The 26,997-nt window shown below is 34.6% G+C and overlaps 1 protein-coding gene across 1 annotated transcript in view; it reads left to right on the forward strand.

The window, feature by feature from the left end:
- The window catches only part of DNAH5 (dynein axonemal heavy chain 5), a 126,234-nt gene that overhangs the window by 29,628 nt on the left and 69,609 nt on the right, over window positions 1–26,997 (forward strand). Inside the window, exons 17-40 of the mRNA XM_084509041.1 lie at window positions 265–410; window positions 2,558–2,720; window positions 3,613–3,855; window positions 4,695–4,885; window positions 4,971–5,070; window positions 6,417–6,562; window positions 8,136–8,337; window positions 9,535–9,770; window positions 11,841–12,059; window positions 12,809–12,871; window positions 13,835–14,073; window positions 14,833–15,073; window positions 15,521–15,720; window positions 16,548–16,701; window positions 17,327–17,490; window positions 18,170–18,326; window positions 19,213–19,425; window positions 20,203–20,427; window positions 21,705–21,877; window positions 22,930–23,108; window positions 24,015–24,202; window positions 24,638–24,832; window positions 25,153–25,287; window positions 25,973–26,080. Coding sequence (XP_084365167.1) covers window positions 265–410; window positions 2,558–2,720; window positions 3,613–3,855; window positions 4,695–4,885; window positions 4,971–5,070; window positions 6,417–6,562; window positions 8,136–8,337; window positions 9,535–9,770; window positions 11,841–12,059; window positions 12,809–12,871; window positions 13,835–14,073; window positions 14,833–15,073; window positions 15,521–15,720; window positions 16,548–16,701; window positions 17,327–17,490; window positions 18,170–18,326; window positions 19,213–19,425; window positions 20,203–20,427; window positions 21,705–21,877; window positions 22,930–23,108; window positions 24,015–24,202; window positions 24,638–24,832; window positions 25,153–25,287; window positions 25,973–26,080 — 4,280 coding nt within the window. The remainder of the gene's footprint in view (window positions 1–264; window positions 411–2,557; window positions 2,721–3,612; window positions 3,856–4,694; window positions 4,886–4,970; window positions 5,071–6,416; window positions 6,563–8,135; window positions 8,338–9,534; window positions 9,771–11,840; window positions 12,060–12,808; window positions 12,872–13,834; window positions 14,074–14,832; window positions 15,074–15,520; window positions 15,721–16,547; window positions 16,702–17,326; window positions 17,491–18,169; window positions 18,327–19,212; window positions 19,426–20,202; window positions 20,428–21,704; window positions 21,878–22,929; window positions 23,109–24,014; window positions 24,203–24,637; window positions 24,833–25,152; window positions 25,288–25,972; window positions 26,081–26,997) is intronic.

Genomic DNA, 26,997 nt, shown 5'->3' on the forward strand with positions numbered 1-26,997 from the left:
TATTTTTATGGTATTTCACTTATTATATTTTAGGATATGTACAGCATGTACTAGATGAGCATATGTTATGCAAAGCATCAATTATGAATTCAGTGGTGAACATTGCCATAAAAGTTTAGATGTTTGAAATAAACTGGTTAAGGTGTAGAATTCATATAAAATTGAATAAATTAGTCTATTGAAGGAAAAAAATTAGCAGGGCTCTGCAAAAGCTATTATTTCAAACTTTTAAACTTGTTTTGAATCTTCTGTTTGCGTCAAAAGCTGACCTGGAGCTATTACTTGATCGAGTGAATGACTTGATTGAATTTCGTATTGATGCTGTCCTTCAAGAAATGAGTAGTGTGCCACTCTGTAAGTTGCCAGAAGAAGAACCACTGGACTGTGAGGAATTTCTCCATAAGACTAAGGTTATTACATAAAATTGTCATAAAGATGTATTTAATATTTTGAATTAAAGTCTGTTCATTTTTTTATGAGATAAAACCACTGTGGAATTAATGAAGAATGTGTTGGAAAGTGAAGTGAGGAAATCTCCCTTTTTTTTTTTTTGGCTAGAACATTAAAAAGGAACAAAAATACAAAATGCAAAGATGTCTGAGCTGATGCATTCTTTTCTGAGTTTACTAATGCCAAGCCAACTGTTGTGTGATATTTCCTTTATGCTTTGATACCACTTAAGTGTTTTTCCTCTGTTATTTTATTATTATTATTCTTTTTAACTGTTGCTTGTTTAGTGCCTTTACTGGCATTGGGAATTGCCCAGCTGATGCCTGTGAATGACATCCATAACAAGTGCACTTGGTTGCCCAGGAGAGTAAATACTAAAGCATTGCCATAGTATCTTTCAAAATCTTGAGCTGTCTTGAGTTGATGTATGCAAAATATACTCAGAAGTGCCTGAGCGAAGGTATTCTGGGAAGAGCCCCTTCATTTGCTCCATCAAAATACTTATACGTTCAAGAGGATTAACCGTAAGCAATTAAGTTGCTAGTAGGTGAAACATAATTAAACTAATAATGACATTGAATGTTATTTTTATCAAAATGTTGTGAGATATTCTGTCCTTTTAGGATATAATATCTAACTTGTGTTTTCTCCTGAAATAAGCTTTGCTTTTGAAAAGATTGTAGATCATATAAATAAATCCCTATGCCTGGTCTCCTGTAGTAATAAACACTACAGTGAGTTTTGTTTCTCTTAGCATACTTACCTTTTGGTCTTTCCTCTTTTGTCTCATGTAAAAACTCTCCTTATTGTTAATTCGAAAGAAAAACTTACATTTTTTTTTTTTTTTCATGGAATGAATGGTATTTTGTAAACCTCAAAATCCATAGTTCATTGTTGATTCTGCTGCTACTTTTTCTCCTGACAGGGCTAGTACTAAAATATATATTCACTAAAGTAAAAATAGGTGAGAGTGAGTGCAAATGAAAGCTTGAACTTCTGCCTAGCAATTACAGCACCACAACAGCTGATCATTTTGAATTAACAGAGTAAATTGTATACTAACCCCAGTTATGGGTACAATGGAAATAATAAGATTAGTAAGCTTATTTCAGTTTCCTGTTAGAAAATACTAGAAATAAATTCAATGTGTCAGGTATATTTAAGTTTCCAAAGACACAGCTACAACAAAAAGTGATATACTATGGAAGGAAAAACCAAACCAAAACACCAAAGTAGCTTGTTTAAATATTTTCTCTGATACTACAGAACAGATCTCTCAAATAGAATGAATCATTAGGAACACCAAGTATTATGTCTTAAAATTTGGAAATGACTGAGTCTTGCTAATGTCTGAATTCTTCCAGTTACTGATTTTAATTAAACAGAGGTAGCCAGGTTTGAGTAAGCTTAAAGAAATAGGACATAACAAAGACAAAAAAAAAAAAAAAAAGGAAATTATAAAAATTATACTTCACTAAAAATATGTGAAAATATGTGATCTATTTAACCGTAAATATTAAAGAAAGAAAACTTGCACAATGCTTTAAAATATTTCTGAATTTTATTAAATCTCATTATTTGTTTTTGTCTCCCCCCAGTTAATAATTTTCTTGTTTATTCTAATAATAAATACAACTTTGATGGATTTTATCTCCTATCTGACTATAAAAGGAAAATGCAATTAGCTAATACTCCTTATGGCACAGTCAAGTAATATAAAATGGAAATGATTAAATGAAAGGTTAATGTCTCCCATATCTACACTGAAAAAATAGGAAAATTACAAAATACTTGCTTTTGGGAGCTCTTTGACGTAGCTATGCATTATAAAAATTATTTCATAATAGTAACTCTGGATGAGTTGTGTATCTTAGGAAACAAGTCACAGCAATTTTGAAAGATGTTTATGTTGTTTTATTTGTCAGAACAAAAAGCTCAAAACTAAATAATTTGGAACAAACCAATTTAAAAATAATGCTGTGTACTGATCAAGTTTTTTCACAAATATGGGCCTTGAAATTTGTGTTAACAAAGGCTACTGTGACCATGAAATAGATATAAGTACCAGCAACCATGAGAACATATGTTTGTTTTGGTTTGATAATAGGAGCTCTGTATAAAAGGTTCCCAGACTTTACATTTGAAAAGCTCACTGGTAGAAGAAGCAGCTAATGAGCTGATTAACATGTTACTAGACACTGACGCACAGGTCAAAAAAGAAGATGAGAAGCCAGTTGATCTCACTGATGAAATAAGTGAAAAAAATACAGGTAAGATTATATTGTACCTCTATGTTTATGTTTCTTTTGCATGCTTGATACCATTGAGAGGATATTGTAGCTCAGCCAACTGAAGTATCTAATGTTTAAAGACTTTTACTTGAATTTGTCTGGATAATGATAGATCATCTAACAATCATCTGAAAAATACATCAACGTTAATAGTCTAACTTGCATGTTCAAATGTTAATATATTAGAAACAACTACTTACAGGCCTTGGTTAAGTGCTGGACTTAGAGAAACATAGAACGGCTTGGGTTGGAAGGAATCTTAAAGATCATATAATTCCAATCCCCCTGCCCATAGCACCTTCCACTAGACCAGGTTGCTCAAAGCACTATCCAACCTGGACTATCCACTTCCAGGGAGTACTTCAAAGGACATCCACAATGTCTCTGGGCAACTTGTTCCAGTGCCTCACCATCCTCTCACAGGAAAGAATTTCTTCCTGGTATCTTATCTAAACCCTCTTTTAGTTTAAAGCCATTCCCTCTTGTCCTGTTGCTACACTCCCTGACAAAGAGTCCCTCCCCAGCTTTCCTGTAGGGTCCCTTTAGTTTCTGGAAGGCTGCTGTAAGGTCTCCCGGGAGCCTTCTCTTCTCCAGGCTGATAAAGCCTTGAGATTCCTAGATTCTTTCTCTATGATTTTTTTTTTTTTTTTTTTTTTTTTTTGTGTGTCTCTGTGTGTGTGTGTGTTTGTGATAATTATGCCAATTTGAACTGAGTAGAGAAGGTGGATAGGGGTAAAATGAACAGTAGAATGAGGTACAGATGAGTATTTACACTTCAGTAAAATTTAGCTATTAGTTCAGACACTTGTGGGTATGTTGGTTCATTGTATCTCCTAAATCAATCTAACTAGCTAGATTTTTGATGTTTTAGCAACAGAGGAGGAAAGAAGATCAAAAAGCCTGATTTCCTCCCACAATTCCAGTGAGATATGGACCGGACTATCCCCTCCAGCAAAGAGGAAGAAAACGAATTTAGAAGTGTTAGAGGAAGAAGCCAATGAACTGCTTTCCTACTTCAATGGTTGTAATATTGACGCTCTTTTGAAAGTCACGCGAAACACTCTGGAGACCATACGCAAGCGCATTCATGCATGTTCCACGATCAGCTTCCTAGGTGCCCATATTTTAGTACTTTTCCTGCTTAGTTAGCCTATGGAAAGAAATATGTAGATGTTATATACCAAAACTATATCAAAAAGAGCCAGATATGTAAAAGAGGAGAAATACGGGAAGTTGAGTAAGCTGTCTTGATAAATCACAGCTGATAACATGGTATTTTTCCAGAGGAATTTTTCTTTCCTGTAAGAGTAGGTATGTATCTTGGTGATCACTGTTTCTCTTAGGACAGACACTACTGTTCTGGAGATGGATAATATATTTGGAGCTTGTTAAGTGGTTGCTGTGTGACTTTGGCTTTTATATAAAAATGTATGAAAAAACATTTGAGAAATGTAGTAAAAAAAAAAAGAGGTGTATTATCTTTCTCTTACTAATTGTCTTAAGATCTTCTATATGTTATGCTCCAACACTCTTTTTGAAGTGTTTTCTTGTTAGTTATTTTTAAGAAACAAAAACAAACGAAAAAAAACACATTTGGTTTTGGCCTCTCTAGCATATAAGGCATCCAATACAAAGAGATTCTGATAAGTTTTTGTGCCCAATTTAATATGCTGACTGTGAGTACAAGCCAGATAAATTTCTGTTAAACAGAGCTTAGCTGTGCAGAACAATTTGATGAGCAGAGAAATAACATGGCACATAGATATTGTTGATTCTAGCATGGACTTTACCAATATGTCTTATAAATTACCCAGGAGTCTTTTTTCCTTAAGAAGTAACACTCAGTACTCAATGTTGTGTTGTATATATTGGTTTACATCATTATAAATCCTAGAACGAGGTCTTGAAAAGAACTGTGAACTTTTTTTGTTGCTGTTATTGTCTTTCATTTAGAAAATCACAGTGCCTCTAAGAAGAAAACAAGTGCACATCCTATTATTAGGACTAGCATTAACCTATGTATTCCTAAAATCATCATGACTCCGTCTTTGGATGAGGTACAGCAAACGCTTAATAAAGCTGTAGACAGCATTGTGAAAGTAATGAAAGGAGTTGGACAGTGGAGTAAGGAGAGAATAACCAAGGTTTGTCTTTAATAACACTACTTAAAACTAATGTCTCAAAACTGCTGCAAATAGAAAATGATTTTTTTTTTTTTTTTTCCCACAGAAGAAAATGTTAGAGAGAAAAGTGGCTGTGTTGCAGTGTGAGAGTGGAGACAGCGATTCTGATGATGGAATGAAAGAGATTGGAATGAAAAACATGCATGGTAATGATAAACTCAATTTTAATTTTAGGTAATTGTGATTTATACAGTATATAAAAAAGGGTATTAAATATGAAATGCATCAAAAGGAAGAGAATAAAGATTTATAGATTTTAAACCACCTCAGAGCAGAAATAGGTGAGCTTTTCTTTGTGATTAAAAACTTCGCTTGTCTGAAGACACTTGTCCTTGTGGGAATTTGAGTAAGGGGATTTTGTGTGTGCCTCGTACAGTTATACTGCTCTGGGTTCTTGCAATGTGTGAGAAGCTGTTATGGAGCCAGCTTGGGCAACATAGCAGATATTTTGAGTGAATTTGTAAAACAATTATAGTCACTACCACTGCACAAAAGACCTTTTGTGATTTGCCAGCATGGTTTGTAACTTCACATCTTGAAATGGTCTTAAAGCTTGTGTTGACATTTCTTTAGGAAAGGTAAGTTGATCCTAAAGAAAGACTGTTACTGAATAAAAATACCTATATAAAAGCTCAATATTGGTGGAGAGATTTTTGTGTAGGATTGAATAGACTGAAACTATTAAAAGGACTTAACGTGTTTTGTGATCAGGCATGAAGTTAAGTTATTGAAGATACTTATTGAAGGAAATTTAAAATGCTGTCTTTGGTTGCTGAATTTTTCTTATCTGAAAATTTTAAAAATCAAGCCAAATTAATTACTCTACTTTGCACTTCAGGTACTTCAAAATACATTGAATGTTTCTAGGGTAGATTCCTCTTATACACCTAAAAAATAGGGTAGTAATATTTGAACTGTTTAATAAATTAAATTTATTTCAAAAACAAGAGTTTCTCTTTCTTGAGATGAAATAAAACAATGATGATAAACTCAATCCTATACGTATTTCCTAACTAATGGACATTCTTTTTATCATTCTTTTCTTTTGAGGCCTGACTGTGATAATCCTCTAGGATTTAATGTTTACTTTGACTTCAAATTGTAATTGTAGCATATCCCAAGTATTTTAGGAAATAAAAATATTTAAAGATTCAGTCAGTGCTGACATATCAGTAAATCACTTAGGTGGAGAGTACAGGAAAAGTAAATTGGTTGGGTAGGGAAAGGGGAATACTTGAAAAATTAGAGAGAAACTCATTCCAGATTTGATAGAGAACCCAGATGAAGCAAGTTTCCCAACTATAGAGAAGTTTATGAATATGTGGTAACTACTAGCTGGCTACTTAGATTTCTAGTTGCCTTTTTGATTAATAAGAATACATAAATTTAAAATGCATACTTACTGAAAAACAGGTCATTAGTTTTTGTCGATAGGAATTTGCTGAGCGTAAGCAATATGTTTGTCCTAAAACTGCTTTTGTATTTGACTCAGCCTTTGTAGATAGTACATCAGATGCAGCATCACTCAATTTGTCTGATTCAGTTCAAAACAAGAACTACTTCAAGAGTGTTTCAGAGAACAAAGAAATTATTAAATTGGTATCTTTACTCACCACTGCTATTAATTCTACAAAAAAGGTAAGAGAATAGGGATGTTAATTTTATGTTACTATCCAATAAATATAAATGTATGACTTTTAATATCCTTGGACAATAAGAGTAGGCATTGAAAGCACAGTTAAACATATGAATTAGAAAGAGTAGGGTGGTAGATGAAAAACATGTGGCTGCAAATTTACATTTATGTTTTGAGAGTGTAACGTAGGTTAAAATGTATGCAGTGTTCAAAGGCTTATGAGGCTTTGAGTATTATATAAAGTAGAGCTTAAGTATGATTAAAAATGTATCTCCAGTTAGTAAAACATCATTTAAAAAATCTTAAGTATAATAGAGTCTGCATATTTAGTACAGAACCAGTAGTAATTGTACAAACATGTAAAATACAGTTTTATTCACATAGAAATTATAATGAAGCCAGCATGAATTCTGGCCCCAATGTGAAGTGTTTGTGAAGCTTTTCAGAAGAAAGCTGGCTGTCAGCTTGTTTTTAGAGTGCTGACTAGGATTTGATACTGGAGACTAGGAGACAGCTTAAGGAGTATGCATGATTTCTTTGCCCTTTTCTAATTCCTTGCACTCTCTAGTAGGTGTCTAGTAGGTGTCTAGAAATGGTATTTCTTTGGGCAACTCTGTATCAGTTTCTTCTGGGTCCAGTCCAACCTTACAATGCAACCTTGACAGATGGAAAATTTTGACTCAATGCATTGTAACATCAGTAGTATTAAACTATAACTAGCATAATGACATACGGGTTTGTGCTGAAGACATCAAGGTGTGGTTGGTAATGGTTGATAGTTATCTTGATATTTTGGTACTCAATATGTTGTAGTTGGAAGCTGTTATCATTTTGCCAGGTTAAATCCTTCAAACGATATGTTTATTGTAAGTTGTCACGAGTATTATCTCTCATGATAGTCACCTCTCATGTACTTTTTTAATGAGCTGAAGTGATGACAATTTATCTTTGACATTTTTATAAATTCTTGAGAATCAGAAAATAATTATATTGTACACTCCTTAAATTATTTTCAAATCAGAGATACCTGGATTGACTTTGTAATTTATTGTTAACCTTGCAAATGTGATAGGTGTTTTAAAAAAATAATCTCTCATAATTTCATTATTCAAGAACATATTGAGTAACTGCTGTTCTTGTTATGTTGGGCCCTGGAGGTCAGGTTTCAGTTGCTAGTCCGGTGAGTTGTAGAGAAGGATACTGGAGGAAACTGAAGAAGAAGGCGTCTTTACATGAGCTTTTGCTGTTGGATAAGTGCACTGTGTCTTAGACTTGAAGGAGTATTTTAGTTCCCATTTATCCTTAGTATTTTATTGACTGAAGAATCACTTCATTGGAAAATACTGTAACTGATTTGACAAACTGAATGCGATTAGCATACAGTGTCTGGCAAGGCTCATGATTGCTAATGAACCTGCTTTAGCATAAATTTACCAGCAGCCTTATGTTTTACTGAGATGAGGCAGCCTGCTCCACTACTGAGTACTTAATGTGTTCAAAATAACACAAGATAAGAAATGATGTGTACACTATATTTCGCTGAGAATCTTTCTGTGAACTTCTATTGCATTTCAGGAAGTTCTTACAGCTTTGGAGAGCTTCAGTTGTTACCACCATATATGGCAGAGAGACAAGGAGGAAACCATTGATAAATTCATGATGGAAAACCCATTACTCTCTGAATTTGAATCTCAAATTCTGCATTTCAGAGACTTGGATCTGAAAATCAATTCTGAGCCTGAATACATCTGTGTGGGAGCTATTGCACTGTACACTGGTAAAGTTCGATTTTCCACTTCTCACAGTTTTCCACTTCTCTCCAGAGGCACATACTTTCTGGCTCCTGTAGGAAGGAGAAATGTTTAGTTTTGGCTGAATGAACTATGTTAAAGATGTAAAGCAGAAACATGGAATGGCTGTTTGCTAATTTGGCTGTAAAATGCAAGCAAAAAGTCCCACTAATAAGGGTATCTATGAGGCTTATCTGATGTTTCTTCCCCTGTCTGCATAAGTGAAATTTGAGAAAGCAACATGGTTTGTTTCTTCAGTAGGAAAGAGTATGAAACAAATGTCTTTTATTATATAGCAAAACTTGGCTATTGAAACATGATTTAGATGGAGTAAGTCTGATATTTAATAAATTGAAAAGGACATTGTGTGTGAAAGCAAAGCATGGAAAGAGACATTATGTAAAAGGAAGAAACAGAAGTGAAATATGCACAGGAATGAACATGTAGCAGTAACAGGGTTGAAATTATATCCAGCTAAAATTAATGTACTGCTTGTAGTGGTATTGATTTTTGACTTCTCTGTTGAGAACAGTGAGGAACAAATTTGAACTGAATGGCAAAACTTTAAGGAAATGGACTGAATTGCTGCAAAATTGGTCAGGAACTCAGCCAGACTCAAGTTTATCTCTAAGTATTTGTCACTTGGTTCCACTGATGGTATAGACAAAACTCTTTTAACAATTAAATGACTGATGGAGAATTTGGTTTCATTAAATGTCAGATCTAACTTTCTATTTCTTCAGTTTCCATATGAGACTTTTACATTTCCTCCCCCATGTGATTTTTTATTTATTTTTTGAGGGGGAAAGGTGTAGACATAGATGAGAATATTAATGAATTTATTATTGATTTGTAGGAAAGAAATGTGTGTAATGACGTATAAATGAGATGAAAAGAGTGTGCAGTTCAGCCTTATCTTTCCAGTCGGAAAGGTATTTTGAGACAGGAGGAAAATCTTGAATTTCAAGTAACCCTATGGTTTCAAATATGGTTACTATTTCAAGTAACACTTGATGGTGTCAAAATGTTTTTGTCTTTTCTGCATATGCATGTTTGGACTGAAAAAAAAACAACAAACCAACAAACTAGAACTGGGAGTGAAGAGAATACATATTCAAACAAAATTAAAAGTACATCTTAAAATATCTATATCTAAATTTCTATTGTGTGTTCAATGTTTTTAGCTGATTTGAAGCTAGCACTGAGAGCAGAAACCAAAGCCTGGATGACTGTCCTAGGTTATCATTGTAATAAGAAGTACAGAACAGAGATGGAGACAATCTTCACTTTTATAGAGGAAACTGACAAGAAGTTAAATCGACGCATTGAGGATCTGGATGATATAAGAACAGCCATGTCTGCATTAAAAGAGATCAGAGAACTACAGATTTCCATAGACTCTAAAGTTGGGCCTATTGAGGTAGTTAACAGGAATGTTGCATGTATGGGTAACGTTTCTACAGAGCAATTATTTTCTGGGTTAGAATTTAACAGTGCACTTTGATTTCATATCTATTAAATGTTGGGTGGCAGAGCTATTGTGTTCCTGTAAATGTTTTTTTTTAATACTTCAGTTTTGCAAAATGGACAATTGTCTAGATGTTCAGAAGATTTTTTTTTTGTAAGACACATTCATGATTCCCGATTACCCATACTTTTTTTTGTCAGGGTTGTCTTTTTTTTTTTTTTTTTTTTTTCTTTAATATTGAAACTTAACACAGAATTCATATCTAAAAAATATCAACAGATCTATTTTTCTATTTTGAAAATGCCAAGTGTATTTGCTGTCAGACAATTATCTCACACCTGTGTTTTCTCACCTAGTTTGAGCTGAGCTGAGGTAATTTATGAAATGCAGTATGTGCAAATAATGGAAATCAGGCCAGAGCCCTTCTGTATTTCACAGAATAAATCTAAGAAGGAACAAAACACTCAGCCTTAGAAGCTGTGAGGGTCACCCTAGTTATGTGAAGGAGCAAACTAGTACTAGTAGTTTATGGTGAAAAGCAAAGCACATCCAAAGCTGGAAACATCTGTGATATTTTTATAGGTACTGAAGTCTCTTAGGAGCTGACATTTTAGAAGTTTGTAATAAGACCTGGCTTGGTTTGCTATATGATGTGAAGCCTAGGCATGAACCTTGGTAGCCAAACATTCCTAAAATTCCGATTATAAAAGCAGGAGCTGGAGTCCATAGGCACAAGGAGTCATGCTTCAGATTTTTGAAACAGGTTGATGGATTTCCCTCACAGTAAGGTGGCACACAGATAGTTATGTTTTCATTTTGATAATTTGTTAGCAAGGTGATCAAACCGGAAAATGGAAATGGAAATAATTCTACTATCTGAAAAAAATTGACAGATTAAACTGTTAGGCCACAAAAATTCATTGCTACTTTACCCTATGCTAGTTAACAGTAAGTGAATTTCACCTACTATTTAGGTCGAAATACAGTAAGTTAATTTTATTTGTGTTTTTTGTGAGTCTTGGCTAAGGATTTTAGAACATGGAGCGTTAACAACACATGGTTGGTACAAATGCAGAACATTGTTCCTGGAAAACAAAGGACTATTAAGTAGATTTATAGTCATAAGAAGTCATAACAGAGAGAGACTTTTTACCAGGGCCTGTAGTAAACTTGTTGAGGCAAAAGGTGTTTTAGAGTAGGAACTGCCCCAGGACAAGGCAAAAGGTTTTAAACTGAAAGACTGTACATTTAGAGTGGATATAAGGAAAAAAAAATCATACTGAGGGCAGTGAGGCCTCAAGATGAAACAAATTGTCTGGAGGAGTCATGGATGCCACATCATTTGAAGTGTTCAAGGTTGGATTGGACAGGGCTTTGAGCAACTTGATCTACTGAAAGTTGTCCGTACCTGTGGCACAGAAGTTGGAAGTTGTTAATCTTTAAGGGTCCCCCCAGACTGTTCTGTGATTCTATTGTAGAAGAATAGTTTTAACTTTTGAAATAGCTGCTATATATTAGTTGTAAGTTTTGAAATGGTTTCTTAACACTTTGTTGTTGAAGATGTGAAGTGGGGCTTCAGTGTCTGTATTGAACAGATGTTTGTTTGCTTTGCTAACTTGAAGTCCTCTGGTTACTTATTCTCTTTTGGCTCACCTCTCATAATCTGGATCTGAATAATATTCTTATTAAAACGAAACTAAAACATGCAGCCTTTAGGAGTACTTTAACCAGAAATAGTTTTTAGGGATGCAGATGGCAATAGAGCAAATAATCTGTCAGAAAGCAGAATGCTATGTTAAAAGTTAGGAGTAAAGGAGAGCAAGCTATTTTTCCTTTTGATATTTCTTCCAGTTTGGCATTGGCTTGCCGGATTGTGCCAACTGCTATGTAAAAAGAACAAATTTTCTGTTATTTCTAGCAAATCATTCTCATTCTTAAACATTTACAATTTTAATATACGTATATATCTAAAATTAACATCTCTTAACATCTTTTGTTTATCTTGATCCAACCTTCTGACAGGAATCCTATGTTATGTTAAACAAATATGATCTACTTGTGGCCAAGGAAGAGTCAGAGAAGGTGGATACTTTGCACTACACTTGGGAAAAGTTGCTACTCCGAGCAAATGAAGTGCAGAATGAGCTCATCGCTCTGCAGCCAAAGTTCAGAGGAGAACTTATTAGTACTGTGAAGATTTTTACTGAAGACTGTGCTCAGTTCTATTCAGATTATGATCAGGTAAGAGCTTGTGTTATGTTGTGTTAGAGGAGTTTTTGAGGAGCTGTGGAAGCATGGAAAGATTGTGGAGTTGACTAAATAGTGGAATGTTTCTCTGCTATCTGAAGACTATATTTATTCTTGTTAATATGATATTTGAGTTTCAATGCAGGATAGACTTTGGTTCTTTCCTTGTGTGTGACTGAATTTAAATCTGGTAACCAGCTCTTAAAGAAAGTCTGGAGACACACAGAATTCATGATACAGAGCATGTGCAAACGTGAAGGCTGAGGTTAAAGAGGAATTATGTTAGAATATAAGAAGAGTTTTATGATCTTTAATGTAAGCAGAAATGACTTCAGCTCATATATTTCTTCTCAGTAGAATATGAGACAAGCTGAACTAGCGTTTTAACTAATGCTTATTTTTCATTGATAAAGGTGCAACTCTTGCCTACCTTTTCCAATATTAACAAAACTTCTGTCTTAAAAAGAAAATGACTTGTCTTTGTTCTTTTTTGAAAGTAATTTTTTGTTTTAGTACGTAATTTTGTAGTCTCTCAGTGCAATTGCAACCGGATGTATGTAAGGATGGAATCTTGCAACCACAAAAATGTTTGCATTTCTAATCTTTTTTTTTTTTTAAATGCTGGTGCTGGTTAGAAATAATTTGTGGTTATTTGTGTCCTCTGAACCCACTTACTCTAAACTCTTTTTTTTCTCATTTTTTCTCTATTCTTTTTTTTTTTTTTTTTTTTTTTTTTTTTTCAGAATGGGCCAATGGTGGTTGGCTTAGAGCCTCATGAAGCCAGTGACAGGCTTACTATGTTTCAGGTACTATTCATTCTAAAATATTTCTCAATGCTTCTTGCAAATAAACTAGCAACTGAAGGCTCTGAGAATAAATCCAGGGTAGTTGAACTTATTTTCATTGACTTTCATTTTATTTTAACTTAATGATGAAATAGATGGTATTTTTTTCAACATCTTCAAGGAATGTTGATTAAAATGATAATTTTAGGAGCTTCATAAGAGCGGCTGCATAGGTAATGAGTAATAATAACTAGATTCACATGTCTGGATCAGAGCCTACTCTCAAGTTGAGTGTACGTGGCAATAGGCTGTTCTTATGTTCATTGAAGTGTCTTTTGCATGACTGCAATTTTGCCCAATTCTTTCTGTTCTCCTTTTCTCACTTAAAAAAAAAAAAAAAGTTTTAAAAGTTTCCATACAAACTGACTATTTCTACTGTTGAAATGTTTCTTTGTGCAATGGTTAATTTCTTCTCCTGTAATGATGCCTTCTAATTGTTTTCCTTTTCCCATTGTGTTATTTGTTTGGTTTTCTTATATGTTTCCTCAGTTACATAAGAGCTGTCAAGTAAATTTCGTTGTTCTTTCTGCTGCTTAAGCAGTAATAATCCTTACTTCGACCCTTCATTAAGAGAATTGCACAGCTTACTTGGGGAGTTAAAATTTGCAGTATCCACCTTTCTTTGCTTTCCACATCATGCTCAACCTCTTTCAAATGCGAGCTTACCATATACTGTTTGTTCTGTCTCTGCGCTACATGGAATAAATGACCTCCCTGTCAACTTGTAGAGATGTGTCTCCAAATTCCAAACTCCTAAAAAGTTTTTTCACATGAAAATTTCAACCAAAACCTGTTGACAGTAAGTTGTTAGTATCTCCTGTACATCCTTCTAGTATTTACTAGATTTTAACCACTAATGCAGCTCTAAGCATAATGCCAGCTGTATTTAAATGTATTACATCTAATTGCTTGCTTTCTCTCTAGAATCGATTTGATAATCTCTTTCGGAAATATATTGCTTATACTGGTGGGGAAGATCTTTTTGGTTTGCCTGTTACACAATATCCTCAGCTACTTGAAATAAAGAAGGAACTGACTCTGTTACAGAAACTCTATAATCTATATAACAACGTCCTTGACACAGTTAGTGGCTACTATGATATTCTTTGGTCAGAATTAGACACTGGAAAAATTAATAGTGAACTTCTGGAGTTTCAGAACAGGTGAGAAACTGTTTCTGTGAAAAGACGGCTAAAATACTTGTGTTACATCTTAAATATTATAATTGGTTAGTATCATTAATTTTAATTGGAAAAATATGACCATTACCAATTCATAATTTAAGGGAGGCAGTTTAGACTCTAAACGTTGAGGATTATTGCTCCTTAGAGAGTTTGGGTAGCTCTTCCTTCCCTCCTTCCTTCCTAACATACATTAAAATTGCTATTTATTTTCTTCGTGATTGAAATTTAACTTGTTTGTTTTAATGTTATTTGTCATGAGAGAGATTCGCCCTATATATCGAAGGCGGGTTAGTGAATTGCTGAATATTTTTGCTACAAAATGGGATGTATTGCCTGTATAGAATATGAACTTTCAATGAAACTAGGAATCAAATGATTTAAAGAATTAAATCTGCCTGTTCTGAGGAACAGTGGTTTTGCTAGAGAATAGAGCAGTTCATCTCATAAGCCTCACCAAAAGATGAAATCAAGAATAAAGTGATTCAATTGTCTTTGAAGGTCACTTGGACAAAGTCTATTGGAATTATGCAGCTACACTTTTTAGGGTGAGCCTGTAGGTGTCCACCTACCAGTCAGTGAAATTGTCTGGAAATATTTAGTCACATACAGAATCTTCAAAATACAGGGAACCTGACTTTGGAGGGTATGTAGTCTAATGTTAAAACTATATACGGTGGTTAAATGGGTAACGAAAAGAATATCTGAAACTGCGAGAAAACTTGGATTCTTTTTATGTAGATGCCGTAAGCTTCCTCGTGGTGTAAAGCAATGGCAGGCCTTTTTTGACCTAAAGAAGACTATTGAGGACTTCTGTGAATGTTGTCCATTGCTTGAGCATATGACAAATAAAGCAATGATGCCTCGGCACTGGAAGCGGATTACAGATCTCACTGAGCACAGCTTTGATGTGGAAAGTGAAACTTTCAAACTGAGGAATATTATGGAAGCTCCACTACTCAGATATAAAGAGGAAATAGAGGTATTGTGAAATGGATGCGTGAAATTAAGCAATCTGCTCAGGTAATACTCTGAGTAACAGTAGTAAGAAGGAAAACAGTATTTCCAAAGAAAGAACAGAGAAATAGTCTATCACTTCAGTTTTCTGTGTAAAATAATGACGCCTGTATTGTGGTGTGAACTTTATTAAACCATGCCATGTGGCTCAGAAGTTAATTTATGAGGATGCTTTGCAATATTAAAGTTATGAAAATAATCACTGTATTATTCTTGTAGTCTCCACAAACTTGACCATATTGTGGTGTGGTATGTGGGTTATTAACTATGGTGTTTTTATGTCTGTAAATCTTTCCAGTTGATAAATAATTGCTCATCAAACTAAATAGAGTTAAAGGAAATGCCAGTTAGATTTGGATACCAAAGACCTGAACAGGTGATAGCTTGTTTTGACATCTTATTTATTTAAAAGGATATCTGCATAAGTGCTGTGAAGGAGAAAGACATTGAGCAGAAGTTAAAACAAGTGATAGCTGAATGGGACAACAAAACGTTTATCTTTGCAAACTTTAAAACCCGTGGGGAACTTCTTTTAAGAGGAGACAGCACATCAGAAACAATTGCTACCATGGAGGACAGCTTGATGATTCTTGGTTCTCTCATGAGTAACAGGTAACAAGAAAAGCACTGTGTATTTGTGTGAGTTATAAATATCAGCAAGAGGCTTTGTTTTATTGAAGAAATTTATCTTTCACAAAGGAGAAGAAAAGTAAACATCTAGATAAAAACTAAAAGCTTGCTTGTCCTTGAGCTGTTCATGGGCTAGTTCTCATTGTCTGTTTTCCTCCATTAAGTTATTTTGAAATAATGTGTTCAGACTTCTGATTAATCAGCTGGACAGTTTCCATGGATGCAAGACAGTGGTGATAAAAATAAGAGAGAACACTGCTTGGTTGTGGCAGAGGTCCTACTGGTATTACAGGCACTACTACCCTGCCCTAGTGGTAGACCACTACCTCTTTTGCAGACTTTTGCTGAAGGTACTGAAAATCCAAGTTAAAATGAACTCTGGTTTGTCTGGTTTTACATGTCAAAGCTCCTGGATAAAATAAGTAATACCAAACCTGATCGTCAGGAAGATGTCCAGAAGCAAGTGTTCAGTTGATAAGGACCTGGTCACTATGAGTTTTGCAGCTTTGAAGAGATTACATAGTCCCTTTTTGAAACCACTTTACCTTAGAGTGAAATTTAAATCTTACTCCCATTCACGTCCTGCTTATTCAGATGTGTGCTACATACTATGTGCACAAAGGAGCAAGTTGGAGCTGATTTCTTTTTAGCCCCAAACTAACTGAATTGAGTCAGGTATGGCATAGTATACTTTAACTTGACAAACATGCAAGTAGCAAAATTATTCCTCTTCATGTTAGAAGACTGAGCTGGCTTTCAGGAGACTTTTTTCCTGCCTGAAGTAAAGCAAGTATCTTTTTTACTTTTAGATACAACACACCATTCAAGACACAGATTCAAAAATGGGTGCAGTATCTTTCCAACACAACAGATATCATTGAGAACTGGATGACTGTGCAGAACTTGTGGATTTACTTAGAAGCTGTGTTCGTTGGCGGTGACATAGCAAAGCAGCTTCCAAAGGTTTTCAGACCTGCCTTTTTTCAGTTTGGTTTTCTAAATTTTAAGAAAAAAAATTAGTTGTGATGTAACTGGTGCAGTAACATAAGCTTCATTGTTTTGGTGCTTAACAAAATTAGACTTGCTAAGACATATTTATCTAGTTATCATTTTATTTCTAGATTGTTAAATTATTAACCCATATTTGTGTGTTTTGCCTAGTGGTAGCCAAGCCTAGTGAGGCTAGCCTTGTAGTACTTACCTGTACCCCAGCAGCATCTGCAGGTTTGCTAGGAATACTTGTCTTAAATTTTTCTATATTGCTTTTGGAATTAGAACTAATTCAATTTTTAGAAAAACTCTTCAAATTGGATCATGCAATTCAAGCATAAGGAGTTTTCTCTGTTTTACTCTAAGAATGATTTGAAGAAAATGCTGATAGCAGGCTTGGCAGTGAAGTATAAAATAAGCTGTATTACATGAGCAGAAACATTTGTGTTTTTCTAAACTGAAAAATCTTTGGGGTTGGACTCTGGTAATTACTTGTGAGAAGATTACTGGTGCCAATTCTGCTAGCAAGTTCCTTTTGCCTCTTCTCTCTTCCTTCCCCCATCCCTTCCTCTCCATGTTTACCCCTATGTTTTGACAGGAAGCAAAGCGTTTCTCTAACATTGATAAATCCTGGGTGAGGATCATGACCCGAGCTCATGAAACACCTAATGTTGTTCAGTGCTGTGTTGGAGATGAAATCATGGGACAGCTACTACCACATTTACTAGAACAGCTTGAAATCTGTCAGAAATCACTCACAGGGTAAGATTACCACAAGACCAGTCTTGAGCAGATGGTCGTGAATTGCTTAACTAGCTATAAAGGAAGTACTGTCCCATGGACTTCGCAAAGATTGTGTGTTTATTTCACTATGAATTCAGTTGAACTGAGCAAACAAGGTATCAGGATGGTGCAACACCTCCAGAGAAATTGCTAGTACCAAACTAGTAAGTACTTGATTTGTGACTAAGCTGTCACTATCTCTGCTGATACTGAAGCTGTTTCTGCCTATTTTCAATACAGCAGGGTGTCTAGGTTTCTTTTTTCTAAGTTTCTTCTTCTGAAAAGAAGGATTCTTTTCAGATCCTTCACATGTGTGGGGGAAATTCAGCATGAGGTACCTAAGTAGGAAGTTACTGGCCTAATAAAAGAACACTTCACTTTAATTTAATTTTAGTAGTATTTACATCATAGCTAACAATAAAAGCTTTCAATTAAATGATTTTTGATACTAAAAGTGTAATCTTAAAGCAGGTGCTTTACATGAAGTTACAATGAATAAGAATTATTGGAGTTACCAATGACATAAATTGCATTTTTTGCTATTTTTTTTTTCTCACAATGGCATTGTGTGAAATATCACCTTTTAAGAGGAAAGGATGTATAAAGTAACCTAACTCACTTTCTGTCTACTTCCTCCCCAAAATATTTGTAAATACAGATACCTGGAAAAAAAACGCCTCCTATTTCCACGATTCTTCTTTGTGTCAGATCCTGCCCTCTTAGAAATTCTTGGCCAGGCATCAGACTCTCACACTATACAGGCACATCTGCTGAATGTCTTTGACAATATTAAAACTGTCAAGTTCCATGAAAAGGTATGTGCTGCCCAAATCTCAGAGTTATATTCTATCCAAATTGTTAAACAGTGTGTGATACCTGTTAAATAGCAAGCTACCTGGGTGTATAGGGCGTTTGACTGTTTTACCAAGCTCATCACTTACTATGATGCTGCATAGGCTCTCCTGGTATAAGGTTTAGTTTCATATCTTCATTTGTTTAATAGGAAAACTTTATATAGAATAGCAAAACAAACCAAACATTTTCACCAGTGCTTAGGTTTCAGAAAAAACACACCTAGGTACTGAACTGTCTTCTGTGGCTTAATATAGGCTAGCTTCCTCTCAGATGAACTTCAGATTCTTTTTGAGCATATTCATATGTTTAGATTGCTTGGAAACATGCTATTTGAAGAACAACTTTATTACACCCTTTATGGAAAAAATATATCATGACACAGATATTTTTTTTCCTCTGTATGTATGCATGTCCTTAGACTTTTGCTGCTTCCACATGCATGAAATTCCTTTCAATGACCATGTATTTTAACTTCTGTGTTTCCATTATTTTTTAATTTAAGATGGCAACTTATGTTAGGATATTAATGCACCACTAATGAGGGGAAGATTCCTTTACTGTAACTGGAAAGTGTATGCTGTCATTGAAATTTTACAAAAAAGTAAAATTCAAGAGTTGGTAGTGAATTGGGGTTTGCCATCATGTTCAGGTGGCAATGTTTTGTTTATAGCCTTTCTTTATACTTAAAGCAATGATTTTATTGTTTTCATATTTGCTTAAAAGATAGGTAAAACTTTTATTTACCTTAGTAAATTTAATGAAATGCTAGCAGGAAAATCAGGCAGCTATGATAAAATTGATGATAAATCTGTAAATCACAAATTATTCTTGCCTTCCTTTTATTAGGTATATGATCGTATATTGTCAATTAGCTCACGAGAGGGTGAGACTATTGAGCTGAGCAGACCTGTAATGGCTGAAGGTAATGTGGAAGTTTGGCTGAATTCTTTGTTGAAGGAATCCCAGCTGTCACTGCATAATGTCATTCGCCAGGCAGCTATGCATATCCAGGAAACTGGTTTCCAGCTGACTGAATTTCTTTCTACTTACCCAGCCCAGGTAAAATCTTTGTTAAATTAATGAAAAATTGCTCACAGATAGGTTAGCACATTGGAGGGATTTTCTTGTCTCTGCAATTAAGATTGCAACCAGTAATACAAATGCAAAACTGACATTTAAATTTATCTTAATCACTCCAGTCTTTTAAATTCCAATTTACATCTCTGAAACCAAAAAATCAAAACTTACCCTGAAGCTCTTGTTCAAAAAGATGCTGAATACAATAAATTAACACAATAGAGTTAACACTATTTCTTTACACACTTAATACCTAAGTACTGAAGGAAAAGTAGTAAAATTTTATGTTTGTTTATGCATTCAGGAAAACACTGTATGTTGCCAAAGGCTCAAAGCTGTGAGTGACACTGGGGGAAAATTATTTTCTCTGTATGAGCTTCTTCACTTGTGATCAGGAATGTTCTTCGAAATGGAATAAAAAGTTCATGAATTACTGAAGGAATATACTAAATTGAAGCATTAATTATTCTGTTAACTGATTTGTTATTAATTATATCTTATGTAAATTATAATGAATGGTTGTGTCAGCTGTGCATCATAGGTGCTATCTCTGAGACCTAAATGCGGACTTTACTAGATGCTTATGAATGGAGTTAGGACACAATAAATGCATGGGTTGAATGACCTCTATATGGAAGCATGAAAAAATAATTTCATACAAGTAGGCAGAATCATTTATTTATGTTTTTTGTTTCTGTGAATGTACATTTAAGGTGAAATAGAAAAGATGATGAAGCATACTCTTTCATGTTTCATAAGGTTGGGTTGTTGGGGATCCAAATGATTTGGACACGAGACTCAGAAGATGCTTTGACTAATGCCAGGTATGATAAAAAAATTATGCGAAAGACAAATCAGTTTTTCCTGGATCTTCTAAACAAGCTGATAGATATGACAACAAAAGACCTTAACCCAGTCGAGCGAATTAAATATGAGACATTAATCACTGTGCACGTGCATCAGAGGGACATCTTTGATGGTCTGGTAAGTATTGAAAAAATTATTGAGATATGAAGCAGCAGTCATGTGAAAGAAGACAGTGTAGCTATGATGTATGAATGTCTGCATCTTAAGCCCAACAATTAACTTCAGGATTGTAATGACTGCGTGGCTCGGAATATTACAGAAATGCAGGTGTTGCTTCAATGAGAGTCATAGCTTCTCTTTAAGTAATTGGGTTGTTGTTGGCTTCCCCCTCTCCCCTGCAGCCATAGAAGAATCTTATAGTGCTTTGTGTTCGCCCATTTAAATCAGATGTGTCTGTTGTGTGATCAGTTAGGGACTTCTTTTTCCTCATCTGCTATGTGGCAAGTAATCATCCTTTCTATAGACTACTTTGGGAGTCTTGAGGAATAAATAGAATGATTATACATGTATAGTGTTACAGTACAGGAGCAAGCCTGATGTTTCTTGAAGCTGCCATCATCACTGTTCTAGTTTCAGTAGCATACCTAATTATTACTTAGAGATTTTTTTATTCACTTCACACCTTCTTATGCAGCCACAGGATACTGAAATTAGGAAAGTGAAAGCATTTACTCCTTAAACAATTGAAGTTAAAAGCTAGCATGCCTTTTACCTTCAGGAATCTCTGGACTTAACTCTAATTATGCTGTCTGGGCTGAGTTTTAACCCATCACGGATAGGCAGGCACCAGTGTAGGTGCTGTTGTTTCACTTAAAATCCTAGCAATCCTGTGTGAAGTAACACTTCTAGATACAATTAAATTGGGCCTCTTTTTTGATAGGTGTTTTAATATTCGGTTGGTCAACTTTGAATTCTCCCAGCTCTGTTGTATTTCTTAACACGATACTTTATTAAAAACAAACAAACAAAAAATCACGAGCTTTGTGATAAAATGTAAATCAGGAAAAAAAGGTACTTCAAGACAGTGTCATGGTGTGCAGATATTAGTTACGTTTCTTCTGTTCAGATATGAAAATAAAATGATAGAGTTGAATAGTAGAAATAGGAATTTTAATGTTAACTTAATGACTTTTGTGTAAGGCTATGGACTGTACATTTGTACTTAGAATTTCCTTTCCCTTAGTGTGGTTCCAGGGACAGCAGCAACACTTAAGGATTTTTCTGTGGTAGAAATCAAAGTAAGGTCTCCACTATTCTTGTGCTACTAGCTTACACAGTGTCTTTCATTGTGTTTGCAGTGCTGCCTTTACAGTACCACTTAGATGAGTTAATATAAATGCAGAAATAAATGTTAACCATGAATGCCACACTCTCTCTTTTTCCTCTTTTCTTAGTGTTGCAAGCATATCAAGAGCCCTACAGACTTCGAGTGGCTGAAACAGTGTAGATTTTATTTTAATGAAGACTCTGATAAAATGATGATTAATATCACCGATGTGGGTTTCACATACCAGAATGAATTCTTGGGCTGTACTGACAGGCTTGTCATAACTCCTCTTACAGACAGGTGACAAAGACTGATTTTATTTGTTTATTCTTTCACTCCACATCTAGGCATTTACAAGAGCAATTTAGTCATTCTTATTATATGCAAAATAGATCTCTGCAGAGTTTGTCCTTCCCAGTCTTTATCAAAGTCAATAAATTTACATGAAATATGTTAATATTTTTGTTTCTGTTCCATACAATATGGACTACCTTCCAACCAGCTTTATTTCTGCCACATGCTTTTGTGTTCATTATGTATATAAAGCATGGGATTATGATCCATGTGCTAATACGATGCTAATATACTCAAGGATCAGGTACATCCAACAGGTAACAGTATGCAGAGAGAGAGGACAAAATACATGTTTACAGGCAAGTAATGGTAACAGCTAAGGAAGAATAAACAGGACAATCAATTTTATTCAGTTGCAATAAACTGGTAGGCCTACCTACCTAACTTTAATAACACACAAAAAGATTTATAAACAAAATGACTAAATAAGTGACAAAATAAGGGATATGAAATAAATAGATTTTTTAAACTATTTCATACAGAAAATTCTGCAACTTCTCTTTAGATACCATTGACAGATGGTGTTCTACAGCATCACACACCAATCTCATTTATGAAAATGAGATACACTAATCAAGTTTTAAAGGTGGATAAAATGTCAAAGACATCTGTCCTTTATTCTTGTACTCCACAGTATGATGTAGTTCAGAGCTACTTTAGATAAAGCAATTTAGGAACTAAGCTAACCAAACTGGTTAGGCAGAGTAGCTGTAACTTTTTTCTTCCCTTGTGATCTTTCAGGTTGCTGGTTATTGAAGATTTTCTGTTCTTCTGCTTTTTATGTATGAAGACTAACCATAGTATTACTCGCATGAGAGGCTGAGTGAAGGGTTTTTCTTCTGGCTGATTTAAATTGTAATTAGAGGCATGTCATTTCAGTACTTTTCTTGTCTTCTTAAATATGTTCTTCATGTGACACACTTGAGTAAGAGCCTCTGGCACAGCATAGAAAACTGTGTACTTTGCCTGTTAAGTGATGATAGCTTGTTGTCTTTTAGATGTTATATCACTTTGGCTCAAGCTTTAGGCATGAATATGGGTGGAGCGCCTGTGGGACCTGCAGGAACTGGAAAAACTGAAACCATCAAAGATATGGGACGGTGTCTTGGTAAATATGTAGTGGTCTTCAACTGTTCAGACCAGATGGATTTCCGAGGACTTGGGAGGATATTCAAAGGTAAGATGTGGACTATATGAAGGTTACAAATGCTTAGAGAACAACTTTGTAAGTCAAGATTAACACATAATCAGCAGCTGGTTCTCTGTCTTTTAACAAACACAAGTAATTAATATCTTGATATGAATGTAAAATACCATTGCAACACTCTCTCCAAGAAATAGATGTGTCTAAAAAGATTAGACAGTTTATGAAAGGGCATATAAATACCCTTAAAATAATCAAGGGGGACTGCCAATGTATGCATGTGTGAAATTTATTACTGGACTGGTGGAATGTGTTGGATTCAGATTTTAGTATTTTGTCATTACAAATGTCAAAGTTCTTACCAGTTGAAAGAAATACATGAATAGCAGTAGATACATTTAAAACAATTGGCGCAGCTCACTGAAGGTAAATACAAACATTATTTTAATCATCAGAAATTGATACCAACTGTAGTGATGATGATTCCCACCCCCTCCCCCAAATAGCTGTGGAAGAATGGAATTCTGGCACCGAGCGGCCTCTAGCTCCTTTTCAAGTGAAATTGTCTTTACTGTTCATTTTATTATGTGAAATAAGCTACTGACATTACATCATATTTTCATAGACTTATTGCAGGGATTTTCTTGGAGATAGGGAGGAACAGAAAAAATGTTGAAGATACTGATAAAAGGAGCAGAAATCTAATGTTGTTGTTTCAGAGAACATTGAAAAGCTTGAGGACTGTAGAAACTTTGTACCTTCTTACCTTAAAAAGAATCAAACTTTTCTGCTTGTTCCTTACTAAGCCCTCCAAAAGACTTTTTTTTTTTTTTTTCCTAAGGCAGATGAATCAGTTTTTTTTTTTTGTGTCTTATGAATTATACCAAAAAAGGATTAACAACATAATCGTCAGATGTTTAGTTGCTCTTCTCTTTGAAGGTCTTGCTCAGTCTGGCTCCTGGGGTTGCTTTGATGAATTCAATCGTATTGATTTACCAGTACTATCAGTAGCTGCACAGCAAATTGCAATTGTGTTGACATGTAAAAAGGAACATAAAAAAAGCTTTATTTTTACTGATGGAGATAATGTGGAAATGAACCCTGAATTTGGCATCTTTCTTACTATGGTAGGTATTCAGTAGGTTTCTGATATGCCAGTGATGATTGTATGATTATCGCTTCTAACCTGATATGGTAAATGTACTTGCTAACTCTGATGTCGCTCCGTTCTTTGAATTCACTGACAATTTGAGATGTGAGCATTGCTAACAAAGACAGTTTACTGAGTCTTTTTCTTTGACATTAGGTAAAAGTAGCTAGTCAAAACTGGACCTGTAAGACAAATGAAATCTAGATTTGACGTGTTCAGGTGTCATGTCTTTCATACCTCATATATGAGAGGCTAAAATTCCATAAAGATATGGTGATAAATTTAGCTGATAATTCATTTTTAAAATGGGATTTAAAGCCAAGAAGTTACTTTTGTCAAATTAGACTATATGTTCCTTTGCTGATTCTTTGGTTTCTGCACAGTAGTCAACATCAGAACTTCTTCTCTCCAGAACCCAGGATATGCTGGACGGCAAGAACTTCCTGAAAACTTGAAGATCAACTTCCGTTCAGTGGCCATGATGGTTCCTGATCGTCAAATTATAATTCGTGTCAAGTTGGCTAGCTGTGGTTTTATTGCTAATGTTGTATTGGCAAGGAAGTTCTTCACATTGTACAAGCTGTGTGAAGAACAGCTTTCAAAACAGGTGATAGTTTTCATTCGCAGAAAAAATTATCTTAAGGAAAGACTATAAATGGTGACACAAATTATTAGTATTAATTTGTGCATTTACCTATTAAATCAACCCATGAATTTTTTCACTTTTTTCATTTCTGTTCTCTTCCCCATCCTACCATGGGAGTGAATGAATGTCTCTGTGGTTCTCAGGGGGCATTGTGGGTTACACAGATATTAGCAGACATTTGTACCACAAGTACCGCTTCTCATACCTTGAATGATAAGTCTGAATTGTTTCATTCCCATAAACTAGGGATTTTTTTTTCCCAAACTTTGTATATAATTTAGGTGCATTATGATTTTGGCTTGCGGAATATATTGTCAGTGCTACGCACATTGGGAGCGGCAAAAAGAGCAAATCCCACAGATACTGAGTCTACCATAGTCATGCGTGTGCTGAGAGACATGAACCTGTCTAAACTGGTAAGATCTGAGGACACAGTAAATTAATTAAACTATACTTTGGAGCCAACTGTTTCTGGGCTTACAATTTAAATCTGTTCAGGTGATCACAATCAGACTGGATGTGGCCTTTACTCTAATTCTAGCTTGGAAATCTTGCATTCACTGGATGACTTGATTTGTTCAGATTATTTTTTTTTAAAACTTATTTCCACTGCTACCTACAGAAAGAAATGACCAAATAGATCTCTGTGTAATAGCCTCTTTGGAAGTTTTGGCCTAAAGCTTTCTGCTTATTGTATTTAGTCACTCTTTAAAAATGTTATTTATACTAATGAGTACTACCTCAACAGACTTAAATAGTTAACAAAACCTCTTCTGATGTGATACTTCATCTCCTTTATTATCTTTTATACACCTTAGACAAAAAAAAAATCTATGTGTATAAATGGCATTACTAAAATACACTTTTTAAAATTAAACTGGTATCTCAGTGGCTTATTTTCAATAACTTCATTATTGGAGGCATCACACAATCTCCTTCTGCTCTGTCCTGCTAGTGTGTTTAGCACCTAAAGGGTTACCATAGATTGTTCCTTAGGTTTTTAAATATTTCTTTAGCCCACAATAATTAAAGGTTGTCTTTTGAGATGCTAGAATAAATGGAAAAAAAAAGATATTTTTTTTCTCTCCTGCTTTTCCCTAGATTGATGAAGATGAACCCTTATTCCTAAGTCTAATTGAAGATCTGTTTCCAGATATCCACCTTGATAAACTACAGTATCCTGAATTGGAAGCTGCTATTGACAAACAGGTAATGTTTCTCCTGATATGTGCTGTTGTGGCATAACTAGTATGATGAGATGTCTGTAGTAATTACTAGTGCTGAATCTACCCAGCTGGTAAGAGTAAGCTTTTCCATAAATCTTTATCATTGGCATATAAATATTAGTCTTATCATTAAGGATGTCACTGAATTGTTGTGGTGTCCTGTGGTTTTCTTGTGAATCATTTGTGGAGATAGGTCTGAAAAACATATGTATGTACATTTGCCTTATGTGAATCAGGATTTAATAGTTGTATAAAGCCTAATCAACAGAATATGAGCTTGAGGAAAGATTTTGCTAAAATAGCATTTCCTCTATTTCAGTTTCCATTAGATCTTATGGAACATTGTGATAGGGCTGACTTAAGAACATCAGTGGGATTTAGAAAGTTAATGAAGTATGAACACTTAAATGATCAGTTTTATTAAACTTTCCTCCAGAATTTCAATAATTCCTCGAATAATTGTCTAATAGTTAAACATAGAAATAAAAAGCTCAAAAAATCAAGAAAAAGAAGAAAAAACAGCATGAAAAAACACATTTCTGAAGAATTTGAGTAAATGACTTCTCATTTACTTATATTTAATATGATTAGTTATAAATAAATAGGCCTGTTTATGGATTTCTTAGCAAGGAAAGGTTGAATCATCAGCTAATGTCTATAAAACTGTTTTGCTTTCTGTAGTTTATACAGTTGTTTTTAAAAAAGGACTCTTAAATTAAGCTTCCATTAGGAGAAACTATATGAAACCTGAATCTTATGCTTTAAACTGTCATTTCCTAGTAAATTAAAAGGAAGAGGTGATAATAACATGGTCTTCATAGCTCTACTGTTGGTAAACTACGAAACCAGACATAGAAGGTATGGTCTTCCATTTAAAAAAAAAAAAAATAAAAGTATTCC

This window comes from Aythya ferina (assembly GCF_964211825.1).
Source record: "Aythya ferina genome assembly, chromosome: 2".
NCBI lineage: Eukaryota > Metazoa > Chordata > Aves > Anseriformes > Anatidae > Aythya > Aythya ferina.